General features: G+C 51.7%; 1 protein-coding gene across 3 annotated transcripts in view; it reads right to left on the bottom strand.

Moving 5' to 3' along the window:
- The window catches only part of LOC119974656 (cytochrome P450 2J6-like), a 118,934-nt gene that overhangs the window by 60,146 nt on the left and 42,001 nt on the right, over positions 1–16,787 (bottom strand). For 2 of the 3 annotated variants that reach the window (XM_038813729.1, XM_038813728.1), the window contains exon 5: positions 11,875–12,048. The exons of the other annotated variant lie outside the window; for it this stretch is intronic. In XM_038813729.1, the coding sequence (XP_038669657.1) occupies positions 11,875–12,048 (174 nt within the window). The remainder of the gene's footprint in view (positions 1–11,874; positions 12,049–16,787) is intronic. 3 annotated transcript variants of the gene reach the window in all.

Genomic DNA, 16,787 nt, shown 5'->3' with positions numbered 1-16,787 from the left:
AGGGAAGCGAGGGTCTGACGATGTGGATTCTGTCTGGGTAGATCTGAGAAATATCAAGGGGCAAGCAACATTAATGGAGATTGAGTACAGACCCCCAAACTATAATGGTGATATTGGGGATGGCATTGAACAGGAAACTAGAGAAGCATGCAATAAAGGAACATCTGTAATTATGGGTGACTTTAATCTGCATACAGATTGGGCAAATCAAATGAGTAACATACCATAGATGAAGAATTCTTGGAGTGTGTAGGGGATGATTTTCTAGACCAATTAGTTGAGGAACGAACTGGAGAACAGGTCATCCTAGACTGGGCATTGTGTAATGAGAAAGGAATAATTGGCAATCTTGTTGTGCGAGACCTCTTGGGGATGAGCGACCATAATATGATAGAATTCCTCTTCAAGGTGGAGAGTGATGTAGTTGATTCTGAGACTATGTCTGGAATCTAAATGAAGGAAACTATGATGATATGAGGCAATATTTAGCTTTGGTGGATTGGGGGATGTTATTTAAAGGATGATAGGCAAATGCAAACATTTAAAGACCACATGGGTGAATTGAAACAATTGTTTATTCCTGTCAAGTGCAAAAAGAAAACGGGAAAGTTGGCCAAACATGGCTTACAAGGGAAATTAGGGATAATATTAGACACAAGGAAGAGGCTAACTATTGACCAAAAAAACTCGCAGGCCTGAGGGTTTATACTCTGAACTAGAAGAAATGTTCCCAAAAGCATGCTACAAATCCTGTGTGGTAATCATTTTCTGTATTTGGCTTGTAGTGTTAAAACTTATGGGATGTTGTTTTGGGGCAGGTGTATTCTTGGAGTTTACGAAAGTCTATAGATTTAGGTTGGGCTAGGGTAACAATTACTGTCATTAATTGTAAATGGTTTTCTTTATTCGTGCCTTTCTTGTTGTGTGTTTTATGTATTGTTAGTTGAGTAATTTACAACACCAATTACCTCCCTCCCTCAGTTGATGAATTAATGTTCCATGTTGAACACCATTTGGAAAAAGCAGTGTGGTTAGCAGAGGCACAAAATATACGCTGGGCGTAGAGGTTCAGTGTCCACAAGCAAGAGTGGCTCAATATAATCACGACAGTCCTGAAGGGTATATTTGGAAGACTGAGCCAAGTGGGGTTAAGGCTCCTTCACTCATCTCAATGCCTTAGTGCACAGAGAGCAGAAATGTAATTTCCGGCAGGCCCCAACAATGGGAGAAAGGTAGAGGGATGTTTCAATGAGCATAAATGTTGCCTTGGGTTCATGGACAGGCATTCCGTTTGCAGACCACTCCATGGGCCGTTATTTAATAATAATAATCTTTATTAGTGTCACAAGTGGGCTTACATTAACACTGCAGTGCAGATACTGTGAAAATCCCCGAGTTGCCACACTATGGCGCCTGTTCGGGTACACATTCAGAATGCCCAATTCACAAAAAGGCAGGGGCTGGATTCTCCAATTTGCGGCTAAGTGCTGACGCCAGAATGGGAACGGCGTTTTACAATGCCAAAATTGGTGGTGAATCCTCACTGATTTTGGGACGGGGAGGAGCTAACAGTGGCACCAGGTAAAATTCCCGGCTCATGCGCCAAAAACTGCCGGAGAATGGCAGGGTCCGTGGCCGCAAATGCGCACGGTGATATCTTGCAGCTGTCGCGCAATACAACTTAACGCCAGCTGCACACGGACCCAACCTACCAGGTAGTGCCCCCCCTGGACCCACTCCATCGCTACCCCCCCGGTAAACAGTCGGCTCCCCCTGGACTGATGCGGCGCTGGACATAGTCCACCGTCGCCACGCGAAGTTGACGAAAACTCGGAGCCCAAGTGATCCGCGCCATTGTGAACTCAGCCCACCTGGGATGGAGCATTAGGGAGGGCCTTCAGGTGACGTCCTGAGGCCGTCCCAACAGCGTGCAGCGTACTCCCCGATGATGCCGTTTGAGGGGGTGGAGCATTGTGCTGCTGGCCAGGGGGGCATCTGCTGGGGCTGCGGCGAGTGGTGAGGAGTGGTGTACAGGGGGTGGGCTATTGGCTCAAGGTGGGCAAGTTAAGGTTCCAGCATGGCTAGTGCCATGTTTTCCGGTGCGACCGATGCAGGCCATCAGCCCTGCGAATGCGCGGTCCGGGACAGGCAATTCTCCGGGTGTATTTTCTTTTTTTGAAATCATTTAATGGCATTTTCAAATTTTCTAAACAGTTATGTACATTGTTGGCCATGTTTATTCACTGTACAATACAGAAAGGTTTGTCTTTTCCTTCCCTTGAGTTCCCTTATTTACATTCTGCCGCCATCTGGCTCGGCGTGTGGTCCCTGCCGTTCCCCTCCCCCCCCCCCCCCCACCCCCCACAGCCTGCCCTCCTCCCCCTCAAACCCCCTTGTGTCCCCCGGTTTGTTTTATGTAAGGGGGGTTACCCCCACCTCTTCTCCCCGCCCCCCCCCCTTTCTTTTCTTCCCCTGTCAACTTTGGCTGTTTCCTCTGTGATTGGCAGGGGTGGGGGGGGCGGTTGGCGGTGTGGGGGGTGGGGGGGGGGGGGCGTGGTAACCCCCTCGCTCCCGCATTGTCCTGTTTGTGTTTCTCTCTCCAGCCTTTTCTCATCTACCCCCCCCCCTCCCCATTGGTTGTGCGTTCCTATGGTTCCCCCCATCTTTCTTTTTATTTTTCTGCTCCCTTTTCTTTCTAACTTTCCGTTTCCCCATCTGTTCGATGTTGCTAGCCTCAAACAGGTTATTGAACAGGCTAACAAACTGTTCCAATGCGTTTAGGAAGCCTTCCTCCCACCCTCGGATGGCGTACTCCAGGTGGAGAAATTCTGAAAGGTCAGCAAGCCAGTCTGCAGCTATGGTGCTGGCGATCGCCAGCCAAGCAGGAATCTTTGCCGTGCAATTATGGAAGGGAAAGCGAGGGCAGCGACCCTCTTCCACACGTGTAGCTCTGGCTGCTCTAATACCCCGAAGGTTGCCATATTTGGGCATGGCTTCACCCTCACCCCCACAACCTTCGACAATGTGTCAGAGAAGGCTGTCCAGAACCCAGCAGGTTTGGGACAAGTCCAGAACATGGGGATGTGGTTGGCCGGACCCCTCATGCACCGTCCACATTTATCCTCCAATTCTGGGAAGAACCTGCTCATTCGGGTTCTGGTCTGGTGTGCTGTGTGCACCACTTCAATGTATGAGGCTGAGCCTTTGCGCAGGAGGAGGTGGAGTCTCCATCCCACTTATGCCCCCAGTTCATCCTCCTATTTCCATCTGGTCTTGTCCAGTGGTGTGTGGGCTCTGTCCAGTAGCTGTCCATATATTTTCCCCCTTCTTTACTGTCTGTATTTATCAGGCCCTCTGACAGTATAGTCTCCGGGGCCCCTCCTGTCTCTTTGCGAAGGAAGTGCTTTATTGGCAGGTGTCTCATTTCCTGTCCTGTCGGCAGTTTCCATTCCTCCGTCAGTTCATCCAGTGTCGCCTATCTGTGCCCTACGTAAAAGTCCCAAACTGTAAGTGTGCCCCAGTCCCGTCTCCAATTCCTTTTTTAAAAAAATAATTTTTATTGGAATTTTTTACAGAAAATATAAAAATATAACAAGTATAGCAACAAGCAATAATATGCAACTAACAGCCCCATAATACCGACAATTCCCCCCATACCGTTACATCACATGTATCACACTCCCCCCAACAAGAGAACTTAACCATAAATTAAAATTAAATAAATCAAACTTAAATAAAATAAGCCAACATAATCAACGTCCCCCCCCACCCCCCCGGGTTGCTGCTGCTACTGTCCCAGTACCCTATTGTTGAGCCAGAAAGTCGAGGAAAGGTTGCCACCGTTTAAAGAACCCTTGCACCGATCCTCTCAGGGCTAATTTAACCTTCTCAAGCTTAATGAAACCCGCCATGTCATTGATCCAGGTCTCCACGCTTGGGGGCCTCGCATCCTTCCACTGTAGCAAAATCCTTCGCCGGGCTACTAGGGACGCAAAGGCCAGCACACCGGCCTCTTTCGCCTCCTGCACTCCCGGCTCTACCCCAACCCCAAAGATCGTGAGTCCCCATCCTGGCTTGACCCTGGATCCCACCACCCTTGACACCGTCCTCGCCACCCCCTTCCAGAACTCCTCCAATGCCGGGCATGCCCAGAACATATGGGCATAGTTCGCTGGACTCCCCGAGCACCTGACACACCTATCTTCACCCCCAAAGAACCTACTCATCCTCGTCCCAGTCATGTGGGCACTATGCAGCACCTTGAATTGGATGAGGCCAAGCCGCGCACATGAGGAGGAAGAATTTACCCTCTCCAGGGCATCAGCCCATGTCCCGTCTTCGATCTGTTCCCCCAGTTCCCCCTCCCACTTTATTTTCAGCTCCTCTACTGACGCCTCTTCCACCTCCTGCATAAGCTTGTAGATATCGGATATCTTCCCCTCCCCGACCCAGACCCCCGAGAGCACCCTGCCACTCACCCCCCTCGTGGGCAGTGCAGGGAATCCCTCCACCTGCCGTCTAGCAAATGCCTTTACCTGCAGATATCTAAACATGTTTCCCGGCGTGAGCCCAAATTTCTCCTCCAACTCCCCCAGGCTCGCAAACCTTCCGTCGATAAACAGGTCCCTCAGCTGTCTAATGCCCGCTCTATACCATCCCCAAAATCCCCCATCCATGTTCCCCGGGACGAATCTATGGTTCCCCCTTAACGGAGCCTCCATCGAGCCCCCCTCTTCTCCCCAATGTCGCCTCCACTGGCCCCAAATCTTGAGGGTAGCCGCCACCACTGGACTCGTGGTATACCTCGTGGGAGGGAGCGGCCACGGCGCCGTTACCAGGGCCCCCAGGCTTGTATCCCCACAGGACGCTCTCTCCATCCGTTTCCATGCTGCTCCCTCCCCCTCCATCACCCACTTACGCACCATCGACACGTTGGCCGCCCAGTAGTACCCCGAGAGGTTGGGCAACGCCAGCCCCCCCCCCCCCATCTCTACTCCGCTCCAAGAAGACCCTCTTCACCCTCTGGGTGCCATGCGCCCAAACAAATCCCATGATGCTGCTGGTCACCTTTTTAAAAAAGGCCCTAGGGATAAAGATGGGCAAGCACTGGAAGAGGAACAAGAACCTCGGGAGAACCGTCATTTTGACGGATTGCACTCTGCCCGCCAGCGATAGCGGCACCATGTCCCACCTTTTAAATTCCTCTTCCATCTGTTCCACTAGTCTGGTGAAGTTAAGCTTATGAAGAGCCCCCCAACTCCTGGCCACCTGCACCCCCAGGTACCTGAAACTCTTCACTGCCCTCCTGAAGGGGAGCCTCCCAATTCCCTCCTCCTGATCTCCCGGGTGCACTACAAATACCTCTCTCTTTCCCAAGTTCAGCTTATAGCCCGAGAAGCCCCCAAATTCCGCTAACAGCTCCATCACCCCCGGCATTCCCCCCTCTGGGTCCGCCACATATAACAGCAGGTCGTCCGCATACAGCGATACCCGGTGCTCCTCCCCACCCCGCACCAGACCCCTCCACTTCCCTGACTCCCTCAACGCCATGGCCAGTGGTTCAATCGCCAGTGCAAAGAGCAGGGGGGACAGGGGACACCCCTGCCTGGTCCCACGATAAAGCCTAAAATACTCCGATCTCCTTCCATTTGTGACTACACTCGCCATCGGCGCCGCGTAAAGCAGCCTCACCCATTTGATGAATCCCTCCCCAAATCCAAACCTCTCCAGCACCTCCCACAGGTACCCCCATTCAACTCTATCAAACGCTTTCTCTGCGTCCAGCGCCACCACTATCTCCGCCTCCCCCTCCACTGCCGGCATCATGATAACATTGAGCAGTCTCCGCACATTCGTGTTGAGCTGCCGCCCCTTGACAAATCCTGTCTGATCTTCATGAATTACCTCTGGCACGCAATCCTCTATCCTGGTAGCCAGGATCTTCGCCAGCAACTTAGCGTCTACGTTAAGGAGCGAGATAGGGCTATATGATCCGCACTGCAAGGGGTCCTTATCCCGTTTTGGGATCAAAGAGATCAGTGCCCACGACATCGTCAGGGGCAAAGCCCCCCCCCCCCCCCACGCCTCATTGAAAGTTCGCACCAGCAGGGGACCCACCAGGTCTGCATATTTTTTGTAAAATTCTGCCGGGAACCCGTTCGGCCCCGGGGCCTTACCTGACTGCATTTGCCCGATCTCCCTGACTAGCTCCTCCAACTCTATCGGCGCCCCCAGCCCCTCTACCAGCCTCTCTTGAACCATTGGGAAACATAGCCTGTTCATGAAGCTCTCCATCCCCTCTCTCCCCCTCGGAGGTTCCGACCGGTACAATCCCTCGTAAAAGTCCCTAAAGACCCCGTTTACTTCTGTCCCCTTCTGCACTACATTTCCACCCCCATCCTTCATTCCCCCAATTTCCCTAGCCGCAGCTCGCCTACGGAGCTGATGCGCCAACATCCTGCTCGCCTTCTCTCCATACTCATATACCGCATCCTGCGCCCTCCTCCACTGTGTCTCCGCCTTTCTGGTGGTCAACAAGTCAAATTTGGCCTGCAACCTGCGCCGTTCCCCCAGCAACCCTTCCTCCGGTGCCTCCGCATAACTCCTGTCCACCTCCAGAAGCTCTCCCACCAGTCTCTACCTCTCCTTCCTCTCCCTCCTTTCCCTGTGGGCCCGGATGGAGATCAGCTCCCCCCGGATCACTGCTTTCAGAGCCTCCTAGACCATCCCCACCTGGACACCCCGTATCATTGGTATCCAGATACCCCTCAATGCTTCTCTGAACCCTCTTACACTCCTCCTCCTCCGCCAGCATCCCCACATCCAGGTGCCAGAGCGGGCGCTGGTCCCGTGCCTCCCCCATCTCCAGATCAACCCAGTGCGGGGCATGGTCCGAAATCGCTATGGCCGAATACTCGGCATCCTGCACCCTCGGGATCAATCCCCTGCTCAGGACAAAAAAGTCTATCCGGGAATAAACCCTATGGACGTGAGAGAAAAAGGAATATTCCCGCGCTCTCGGTCTCCCAAACCTCCAGGGATCCACCCCTCCCATCTGGTCCATGTATCCCCTCAGCACTTTGGCCGCCGCCGGTCTCCTACCCATCCTTGAATTGGACCTGTCCAGTGTGGGATCCAGCACTGTGTTAAAGTCTCCCCCCATGATCAGGCCCCCTGCCTCCAGGTCCGGGATGCGGCCCAACAATCGCCTCATGAAGCCGGCATCATCCCAATTCGGGGCATATACGTTCACCAGCACCATCTTCTCTCCCTGCAGCCTACCCCTCACCATGATATATCTGCCCTCCTTATCCGACACCACCTCAGCCGCCTCAAACGCCACCCTCTTCCCCACTAGAATCGCCACCCCCCCCGGTTCTTCGCATCCAATCCTGAATGATAAACCTGCCCCACCTACCCCTTCCTCAGACGGACCTGGTCCGCCATCTTCAGGTGGGTCTCCTGGAGCATTGCCACGTCCGCCTTCAACCCCCTTAGATGGGAGAACACCCTGGTTCTCTTAACCGGCCCGTTCAGCCCCCTCACGTTCCAGGTAATCAGCCGGATCAGAGGGCAACCCGCCCCCCTCCCCCGCCGACTAGCCATAGCTTGGCAAATGTTCGTCCCAGGCCAGCACACCCCGCTCGACCCGTTCCCCATGGCGATAGCGTCTCTCCTCTTCCCCCCCCCGGCCCCCATCGGCTCCTTCCTAGTCGTTCCCGCAGCAACCCGGCATCCCCCCCCCCCCCCCCCCCCCCACCCCAGGCTAGGACCCCTCCTAGCCGTGACGCACCCTCCATGGTACTTCCGTGAGTCAGCGGGCTTCTGCTGACCCCGGCAGCTCCCGCCAAAACCTATCCCCTCTCGGCATGGGGTCATCCCCCTCGTGCCACACCTCCTTGGCATTGCTGCAGCGCGGGAAAAAAGACCCGTAGAGGCCCCGCCCCCACCGCAAGCGCCACCTCCCCTGCCCCGCAGCGCGGGAAACCAGAGGAAAGCCCGCGCTTTCACACTGCCACACCCCACCCCTCTGACGCAGTTCCCCAAAATCCAGTTTCCTCTCAATCCCCAGCCCCGTACAGAAGAGAACATATAGAACACAAACCCCCAACATCCCCACCTAACCCACAACCATGCCCAACAAACAAACCCACCCGTAACCAGAGCAAACAGAAAACTAGCATACATAACACACATGTCGAAGTTGAAAAAGTTGAAACAGTTGGAACTAAACAGCCACAGCGGAAACAACGCCTGCCAAAGTATGTTCCCAGGCCCTAGTTTGAGTCCAGCTTCTCCGCCTGTACAAAGGCCCACGTCTCCTCCGCGGACTCGAAGTAAAGGTGCCGGTCCTTGTATGTCACCCACAGGCGCGCAGGCTGCAGCATTCCAAACCTGACCTGCTTAGCATGAAGCACCGCCTTCGTCCGGTTGAACCCGGCCTGCCGCTTAGCCACCTCCGCACTCCAGTCCTGGTAGATTCGCACCACCGAATTCTCCCACTTGCTGCTCCTCTCTTCCTTGGCCCAGCGCAGCACACACTCCCGGTCACTGAATCGGTGGAACCGCACCAGCACCGCCCTCGGGGGCTCACCTGCCTTAGGCCTCCTGGCCATCACTCTGTGCACTCCCTCGAGCTCCAGGGGCAAATGGAAGGACCCCGCTCCCATCAACGAGCTCAACATCGTGGTCACATACGCCGGGAGATCCGACCCCTCCAGCCCCTCCGCCAGGCCCAGGATCTTCAGATTCTTTCGCCTCGTGCGAACATCCAGCTCCTCCAAGCGGTCCTGCCACTTTTTATGAAGTGCCTCGTGCAACTCCACTTTCACAACGAGGACCACGGCCTCCTCCTCTCTTTCAACGGCCTGCCGCTGCAACTCCCGAATAGACTCCTCCTGTGCCGCCTGGGTCCCAAGCAGCTTGGTTGTAGTTGCATTCATGGAGTCCAGCAGCTCAGTCTTCAGCTCAGCAAAACAACGTAGGAGCGAGGCCTGTTGCTCCTGCGCCCACTTCCACCAGTCCTCGGGTGTTGCGCTGGCCGCCATTTTGTTTTTCTTCCCCCGTTTTTTTTGGGGAGTTACTGCAGCACTTTTCACCAGATAATGTGAGGCAAGTTCTTCCAGGCACCTTCCCCCACCAGGATGCGTAGAAACAGCACCGTTTGGGGCCCTCAAAACGGCCCAAAAGTCCCTAAATAGCAGGAGTGCCGGCCGCCATTTTGTTTTTCTTCCCCCGTTTTTTTGGGGGAGTTACTGCAGCCTTTTTCTTCTTCCCACTCCAGGTGAGCACCATATAGTGTGGGGCAAGTTCTTCCAGGCACCTTCCCCCATCGGGATGCGTAGAAACAGCGCCGTTTGGGGCCCTCGAAACGGCCCAAAAGTCCCTAAATAGCGGGAGCTGCCGAACGTGCGGCTTAGCTCTGCATAGCCGCAACCGGAAGTGCCGTCTCCAATTCCTGAAGGTATGCCGAGCAAGGCTTGGTGGAATTTGTGATTGCCACAGATGGGAGCCGTGGGGGACATCTTAGTCAGCCTGAAGTGCTGTCTGAATTGGGCCCACATTTCCAGTGTGGCCGTTACCACTGGGCTTGATGTGTATTTTGCTGAGGGGGACGGGAGTACTTCTGTAGCCAAAGCCCAGAGGGTCGTCAGCTTGCAGGAGGCCTTCTCCATCTGCACCCACTCTGAAGTGGGTTTGTTTACCCATCCCCTCGTTCTTTCCACCGTTGCTGCCCTATAATAGTATTGCAGGTTTGGTAATGCCAGGCCAACTTTGATTTTCCTCCTTTGCATTGTCGGTTTGGGAACTCTCGGGTTCTTACACCTCCATACAAATGCCATGATTAAGCTGCCTGCGTTATCATAGAATCATATAATTTACAGTGCAGAAGGAGGCCATTCGGCCCATCGAGTCTGCACCGGCTCTTGGAAAGAGCACCCTACCCAAGCGCACACTTCCACCCTATCCCAATAATGCAGTAACCTCACCCAACACTAAGGGCAATTTTGGACACTAAGGGCAATTTATCATGGCCAATCCACCTAACCTGCACATCTTTGGACTGTGGGAGGAAACCGGAGCACCCAGAGTAAACCCACGCAGACAGGGGGAGACTCCGCACAGACAGTGACCCAAGCAGGAATCGAACCTGGGACCCTGGAGCTGTGAAGCAATTTTGCTAACCACTATGCTACCGTGCGTTTTGGAAGAAGGACTTGGGGATGAAGATTGTTATAGGTCCAAACAGGAAGAGGAACCTCGGCAGCACACGCATCTTGATCATCAGCACTCTCCTCGCCAAGGAGAGTGGGAGTGCACCCCACCTCTGCAGGTACTTTTTAACTTCCTCCACCAGCGCCTTCTGTCTCCTCTCTGGATGCCCTTCCAGCTTTTCGTGTCCCGCAGGGCTATTGCCAGGGTTTCAATTGCTAGTGCAAACAGGAGCTGGGAGGGGGCATCCTTGCCTTGTGCCTCGTTGCAGCTGGAAGTATTCAGAGCTGGTGGTATTGGTTCGAACGCTCGCTCTGGGAGCGTTGTACAGGGGTCTCACCCAGGCAGTGAATCTCGCTCCTCGACCAAACTGTTCCAGTACCTCGAGACAATCGACAGCCGAAGGCCTTTTTTGCATCCAGGGAAACGAACACCTTTGGTGTTCTCTTCCCGTGGGGGGAGGGGGGGGGGGGGGTCATTATTACAATCAGCGGCCTGACGGTCGCAGTGAGTTGCCTACCCTCGACCCACCCCATTTGATCCTCTGCGACCACCTCTGGTAAGCAGCCTTTTGGCAAAGACCTTTGCAAGTATTTCCGCGTCTACATTCAGCAATGAAACGGGTCTATATGATCCGTATTCCATCGGGTCTTTTTCGGTATCAGTGAGTTTGTGGCCTGCGCTAACGTAGGAGGCAGCGTGCCCCTTGCCAGTGAGTCCACGAAGATGTCCCTTGGGTGTGGTGCCAGGGCTGGTGCCAATTTTTTATAGAGGTCCGCCGCGAACCCATTGGGACCCGGTGTCTTCCCCGCTTGCATAGAGTTGATGCTCTCCATGATTTCTCCCAGATCTATTGATGCTTCCAGCCGTAACCCCCCCCCCCCCCCCATATTCCCCAACAACTGGTAGTTCCAGTCCATCGAGGAACTGTTTCATCCCTGAGGCCCCAACAGGGGGCTTGGAGGTATACAGCCCTCAGTACAAGGTTCCGAATGCTTGATTGACCTCTCTTGTTTCTGCTACCAGTCTGCCTCTTTACCTGCGCTATTCCCCTCGTGGCTGCCTGCTTTCTCACCTGGTGAGCCAGTAGACAGCCAACCTTGTCCCTGTGTTCATAGAAGGTTCCCCCGTGTCTGGTGGAGTTGGTGCACTGCTTTTCTGATGGATAGCAGTTTCAAAGTCCATTTGCAGCTTTTTCCTCTCCGCCAGCAGCTCAACAGTCGGGGCCTTGGAGTGTCTTCTGTCGACCTCCAAAATGGAGACGACCAGCATCTGCCTGGTCACGCTCTCTTCCCTATATCTGCACGCATTGTAGGCTATGATCTCTCCTCCAATCAAGGCCTTCAGCGCCTCTCATAATGTGGAGGGTGAGATCTCCCCGTTTTGGTTGTACTAACGTAATCTACTATGGCCTGCAATGTTTTCTGGGAGAAGGCCGATACCGGAATCAATGAGGGGTTCACGCCAATTTGAACCACCCGCGGATTCTCCGTTGGCACCGGCACATAGCCACTGGAATGGAGATTTGCGCCCGAAATCCATTACATAGTGCAACAGAAAGTGAATTTTGTTTTTTTTTTTTGAAAAATATTTTATTCAACATTTTCAGAAAGTGAATTTAAAACACATTCCCACAACACTAGAATGTGATGCATAACATACCTTCTCCTGCTCTGCCAAAAAAGCATCGATGAAGTCTCTGGGCTCATTTGGATCCCATGATTTTTTATGCTCCGTGATAATTTCCTGAACAAAATCAATGCCTTTCTTATGATTTTCAAATATCTTATTTTGTGGACCCGGGAAGTGACGAATAAAGGGGAACGCATTCAACAGCTGCAAAATAATGTGGGGTTTGAAATAAAATACATCCTTTTACAAAAAATATATCATTATTGAAAATAGTGAGCACAGAAATTCATCCCATTATATTTACCATGAAAGCAACACAAAGTGTAATTATTTGCCCTGGGTCCAAATTTATATCTTAACAAATTATAATCGTCACTGCAACAGGATATGATGCTGAGCGAGATCCACCTATAACTTCCCCGTCTAACCAAAAACATATTAAACCATTTAAAGAAGACCTATTTTCTTTTTAAAAAGGCACAAGAACAGACACTTACAAAAGGGGCAGCGTGGTAGCATATTGGTTAGCACAATTGCTTCACAGCTCCAGTGTCCCAGGTTCGATTCCTGGCTTGGGTCACTGTCTGTGCGGAGTCTGCACGTTCTCCCTGTGTGTGCATGGGTTTCCTCCCGGTGCTCCGGTTTCTTCCCAGAGTCCAAAGATGTGCAGGTTAGGTGGATTGGCCATGCTAAATTGCCCTTGGTGTCCAAAATGGCCCTTAGTGTTGGGTGGGGTTACTGGGTTATGGGGATAGGGTGGGGGTGTGGTCTTGGGTAGGGTGCTCTTTCCAAGAGCCGGTGCAGACTTGATGAGCTGAATGGCCTCCTTTGCACTGTAAATTCTATGAAAAGATGGCTACTACCAGTCACCTGATGTCTGGTGGTTTAAGTTAATGACTTTAATGGAAAGTTCCCATATGGATTGCACTGCAGATCTGTACTGACATGATGGATGGTATTTTTAAATTAGGGTGTGTCAAGGTCCACTTCAAAACAGGAACGTTTGAAAGGAAGGCATTAAAATGCATAGTTCTGGACTTTAATTGGCAATTCTTGAAGATAATGGGCGCTCCTAACCAACCAGATACAGAAAACGCCCGATGGGGGACAAAATAGCCCCATCTCCTATTAGTTTCCACTATCTTGAATCTTGAAATGTGTTAACGTTTTATCAAAAATGTGATTAGTTGCACGACAACAAGGACTGCAAGACATGTTGATTAAATTCATTCATGGATTGTCCAGACAGAAGGTTTGAGAACTTGCCAAGCTAGAAAAGGAGAGAAGTCATCTGGAAAAAGCTGCTGAAAGAGGCAGTAAGGAATCTCTTTCAGTCTCGCTCAGAAGCTAATCTTGATTCCAGCAAAGTGCAGTTACCTGAACTTCAATTCAACTCCTATATTTTAAAGGAACAAGCTAACTGCAAATGGCCGCAGTGTTCAACAATCTATGTGTTATAACCCACATGAGACCTAGGTGGTTGTAGTAATCCGTCTCACCATGAGTCTCACCAAATACAATATCCCCCACTAAGTGGGTGGGGGGCCCGAGGATATTCATGATTGAAGATCTGTATAAAGTCGGCCAGGCATGGAAGCGACAGAGCAGATCTGGCTGGGATCTGATTTGTATGGTCAATTTCATTGCTTTGCAACAAACCAAGTTTTCTTTTGACCAACTTGTTTCAGATTCTTTTGTGGCCTACTAAACTATGCCTCAATGGCAAGCAAAGGACTTAATTGTATATACTTTTAACTGTTATTCGGACTCTAAACTTTCTTTCTTCTGAGATCTGTGTGTGTCACAGTGTCTTTAATTAGAGTGTGGAAAGTAAATTGTTCCTTCAAAAGCAATCCGAAACATCAAAGGGTGTGTTTGGGTTTATAAATACCAAAGTAGTAAAAATGTCCCCATTTCATGCCACTGCCAATCTAGAAGAGAAGGAAGTTACATTTGAGAATTGAAAATACCTGCCCCTTGCAGAGTTAAACGGCACTCATTTCTAGAATTTTGCCCAAAAGCCAGAAAACACAGAATTTTAAAAGGAGTGGCCAAATATCTCGAGGTGAAAATTGAAGGCACCGAAATGGATTAATTAGCAGCAGCGAAATTCAAATGGAAGTGGCGGTAATTAAAATTGGACTGACAGAGGGAATGAGTGGGAATTGCAGGAATGGTAACAGGGGGAGAGAGAGAGAGGCAGGAAACAAAATGGAGAGAAGAGGGTGATGCACGATCAATTGTACAAAGACTAAGGTTGGATACAACTGTGGCTTTATGGCAGGAAGATCTGTGGCCTCCCACAGCAGCTGGCAAAATGGCTGCTGAATAGAGGACACGCTCCTCCGACTGGGCGGAGCCAGCAGGCAGAGGCTACCGGCGAACAGGTCCTACCTTCCATCACCTAATACAGATGTAACAGTGGTTTACCACAGAGGGATAATTCCTGGAAAGGAAAAGGGAGTTTCAATTAAAAAAAAAGGGAAGCGGAGGATTTCACTGAGTCCCTTGAAGATACCCTGAGCTCAGGCTTCTGGGCTGAGACCTTCAGGTTTGTCCATTTAATCCCTCAGTTTGATGGAGCAGGAGTGAACATTTCCTTTATCTCTTTCAACCAGTTGGCACAGCAGTTAAACTAGCCAGCCCAACACTGGCCTCTGCTGCTGCAAAGGAAGTTTTCACTAAGTTTTCACAAGGTTTACTCATCTTCCCTGAGGAAAATGCCACGAGCTATGGGGCAGCAAAAGAGCTATTTTAAGTGTTCATTTTTAAGTGTGTACCAGTTAGTGCCAGAGGCGAACCATCAGAAATTCTATACCCATAAGAAAATACCCTGATCAAATTTGAAAGGTTTAAGCAGCTTGCTTTTGACCAATGGGTACAGACACTTAAAATGGAGGTCATCCGCAGAAACCTTCATGAAGCAATGCTCCTCGAGCAGTTTAAAAATTCCATGGGCGGGATTCTCCAATCCGCCAGCTGTGTTTTCCTGGGCAGGGTGCCCTTGCCAACAATGGGATTCTCCATTCCCACTGCCTGCCAATGGGATTTTCCACTGTGGTCATCCCACACCACTGAACGCAAAATCCCGTCAGCGGAAATTCCCATTCCATACCTTTTCCCTATGAGAACTCACATCGGGGAAAAGAGCAACTGGGGTCAGGCAGGCAGTAACCCTGGCTCAAGATTATGAACTGATTCATAAACACTAATCCCAAAGGAATCTCTTCTCTAGTCACCTCCAAAACTGTAAAGATGCGCAGGATAGGTGGATTGACCATGCTAAATTGCCCCATAATATCCAGGGATGTGCAGGTTAGGTTATGGGGTTACGGAGGTAGGGTGGAGTGGACGGGGGGAGTAGACATGGTTAGAGTACAATTCGAAGGGTCGGTGCAGACTTGATGGGTTGAATGGTCTCCTTCTGCACTGTAGGGATTGTGATTCTATGAAACAACTGAAATATAGAAAAGATGGAAGAATGATAGGAAACAGCAACCATGGGAGAGAGCTGGAACTGTAGAAGGTCCTCCTCAGGCAAGACAGGATGATGCTGAGGAGAGAGGCAAGACATGTGTGTTTTAACTGCCAAACGTTAGGACACATCCATGCTGACTGCTGGCGGTTACAGGAAACACCTGTGGGATTTATCAGGTACATAAACCCTGCGCAGAAAATTGGACCAACAGCCAAACTCTACTGCTGGGAAAATACATAAGGCGGAATTGTCCAAGCCCGCGCCGGGTTGGAGAATCGCGGTGGGGGGGGGGGGGGGGTGCGAATTCTGCCACGCCACTCTGACACCAGGCCGCCGAATCTCCGGTCGCCGGAGAATCCGGGCAATCATGCCGCCGTGGTCGCCATGGCGCCGGGCAACAGTCCCTGGGTGATTCTCCACACTCAACGGGCCGAGTCCCGCCGACATCGTTCGCGTATGGTCCTATCTGGCGGGACCTCGCATTCTCACTGCGGGGCCATCCTGGTGGAAGGGGCGGGGGAAGTTGACTCCGGGGGGGCCTCCACAGTGGTCAGGCCCACAGATCAGCAGGCACGCGCATTCCGGAGGGGCCCTATGTTCCTTCACGCCAGCCCCTGTAGGGATCCGCCATATTGCCCGGAGACCGGCGCGGAGACAGCCGTGGCGCACAGATGCGGACCCGTGCTAGCCGTGGCGTGCGCATGCATGGACCCACGCCAGCTGTGTTGGGTCGGCTTTCAGCGTTGGAGCAGTGCACAAGACTCCGGCGCCGTTCTAGCCCCCGACGAAGGGGTGTATGACTGCGCCTGGAGGCCCATTGATGCCGGCGTCACTCCCGCTGGTTTTGACACCAGCATCAAAATTTGGCCGGTGTTTCGGAGAAATGTTTCCACCAAAGTGTGCAGTAAGTATTGGCAAAAGGTTTTGAAGGAAGGTACATGCCCATCTCCTTATACTGGGTACACCTGGAGTGCAACTTTGTGTCATGAGCATTGACTGTGGGAGTCACTCCCAGTTTGCCTGTGGACAGGGTTGACCTTTTGCTTAGCAATGAATTGGCGGAATAAAAAGAGATAGTATCTTCAGTAGTTGCAGAGAGGTTGAGTGAGGTGAAAAGAACAGGTGAATGCCCAGAAGCCCAAGAGGGGCAATAGAATCTGTGAGGGTTGGAGTAGCTAAAAAACAGCAGCTCGAAGTTAAAGTGACCAAGGTTAGACCTGTCGAGTTAAAGGAGGCCCAGGATGTACCAGTGGAATTTGAAACAGGCAAAGAGAATGAGACAGATACTTTTCTCAGGATTAATCAGGGAAGTCCCAGAGTAGGTAAAGAGATGGCTGGAGAATCACTTGAAGCCAAAATGACCAAAGACGTACCAGGAGATGTACAAAGAATAAGGAACAAAGACACGTACAGCACAGGAACAGGCCCTTTGGCCCTCCAAGCCTGTGCCGATCATGTTGCCCTA

This window comes from Scyliorhinus canicula, chromosome 12 (genome assembly GCF_902713615.1).
Source record: "Scyliorhinus canicula chromosome 12, sScyCan1.1, whole genome shotgun sequence".
In the NCBI taxonomy this organism is placed as follows: domain Eukaryota; kingdom Metazoa; phylum Chordata; class Chondrichthyes; order Carcharhiniformes; family Scyliorhinidae; genus Scyliorhinus; species Scyliorhinus canicula.
Note: the sequence above shows the minus strand (reverse complement) of the source record. Positions and strands in the feature narration are given on the sequence as shown.